General features: G+C 41.9%; 1 protein-coding gene across 1 annotated transcript in view; it reads right to left on the bottom strand.

Annotated features, from left to right (window-relative positions):
- Positions 1-1795, bottom strand: part of LOC109953559 (uncharacterized) — a 14143-nt gene extending 12348 nt beyond the window's left edge. Inside the window, exons 1-3 of the mRNA XM_020589036.1 lie at positions 1511-1795; positions 1132-1293; positions 758-1051 (exon numbers count right to left, since the gene is read on the bottom strand). Of these exons, the coding sequence (XP_020444692.1) occupies positions 758-1051; positions 1132-1293; position 1511 (457 nt within the window). The 5' untranslated portion in view covers positions 1512-1795. The remainder of the gene's footprint in view (positions 1-757; positions 1052-1131; positions 1294-1510) is intronic.
- Positions 1796-1801: the final 6 nt, after the last annotated feature.

Raw genomic sequence — 1801 nt, 5'->3', positions numbered from 1 at the left:
GGTGCAGAGTGAGACTCACAACAACAGGAAGTGTGCGCAGGCAGAATGAGATGACTAAACTGTCTGCACAAGAATAGTGTATGGGTGTAAAGGTCTGATTGTCTTGGCTTCAGATCATCAACATTTATCAACATATGAAATTCTAGGATCAATATTGTAATCTGCATTAGCAAATATATTTACAGCTGCTGTCATCATCAGGATCGTGCTCCGATACAACCCGTCGCTGTTTCTCTGCCATGGGCGGGCAAGCAAGCACAAAAGGGGCAAGCAGCCAAGGGAGGAGTGTGCTAGCTCGCCGTGGTCTGTACAGAGATGGATTTCACAGTGCGGGTGTGGGTTCAAAGTTCTCTGATCTTTAGACATCTCAGGAATGGCTCTTGTAGAATGGTGAAGAAAAACAGGGAGCTGATCTCTGGTCACATTGGCATTTATGTCACCACAGCAGACCTGAGTGGGCACAGCCTACTAGTTCTCTTTAGTTGATAAAAGTTCACCTATTTTAACCAGCTATTTGCTAACTCTGCCTAAATTAAAAACCTTTAATAAGGCTGACTCTGTACTATGCATGCATTTAAAACCAGACTGAAAAACCTCCAATAAATTTTTGTCATCTAAAAAGGATGCTGAGGGATACTGTTTTAGACAAGTCACCACACTGAATTCATTTTATAAATACAAAAACAGAAATTAACAGAGTTGGCAAAATGTCAAAAGTACATTATATTTTACATCACAATTTATTATTTCTACTCACTTTTTACCCGTAGAGTGATGCTCACGTCCTGCATCTGCCCCCCACTGAATGTACCAGAGCATGTCAGTGTCTTTCCATGGTCGTTAGCTGATGCAGTGAAATTCAGGGTGGAGACAGTCGTCCACTGAGCAGCTGCTCTGCTGGTATCAGTGGATGCTGGCATGCTCTCATAGTTCCATTTGAGGGTTGGATGATGTATAGGGCACGTGTATGAGGCAATGCAGGTTACTTTGCTTGAGTGTCCCTCAAGAAATTCATCTGATGTAGGGCTGATAGTCAAGGGTGAATAGGAACCTGAAACACAAATGGTAAACGTGAACATTTTAGGTCACCATAAAGAAAAAAGGTTTTACTCCTGTATATCAATCACCTACATTCCGCATTTAAGGTTTCAGAGGTACTTGCAGTTTGACCACTATGGTGTTGGACGGAACACGTCACAGTTTGGTGTTCTTTCATTATGGGCAACGTGGCCATTAAGGTAGTTTTGTATGTGCCATCAGACATGGGGCGATGGTTTACACCAGGGCTTTGCACTGGGAAATCGAATGTCAGAGTGGGTGGATAAGTGGGACAGGTGTGGTAAACAGTGCATTCCACTAGTACAGACTGTCCAACCTTCTTTTCTCCAGGGAATATAATAGTTGGCTTCTCTGCAGTGTCTTTACAACAAAAATGTGAAGAGTTATCGATATGAATAAATACACATCTATTTAAAAATAAACTTTTTATAAGCTCAACCTGATAACTCACTTGTAACTTCAATTGTTACAGTTGTATCAAAGAATCGGTAGGTGGATTTGCCAACATTCTCTGGATCTACCCAGGGGTAAATCTTCTGTCTGTGGTGTGCCCAAGTCACTGGGTAGATCTGTAGACTGCATGTCTTCCCAGATGCAGAGAAGATTTTTGTTTTTCCTTTAAATTCATCAATGACGTATTTTGGGTGCCAGTCATCATAGACCAAAGGATATGTATGTTTGGCATACTGGTACCACACCACACGATCTGGTCTGCGAGGTGGATACTGATAGTAGTCAAATT

Source organism: Monopterus albus, unplaced genomic scaffold (assembly GCF_001952655.1).
Source record: "Monopterus albus unplaced genomic scaffold, M_albus_1.0 scaffold774.1, whole genome shotgun sequence".
NCBI classification, from domain to species: domain Eukaryota; kingdom Metazoa; phylum Chordata; class Actinopteri; order Synbranchiformes; family Synbranchidae; genus Monopterus; species Monopterus albus.
This window is presented reverse-complemented; position numbering and strand designations above follow the sequence as displayed.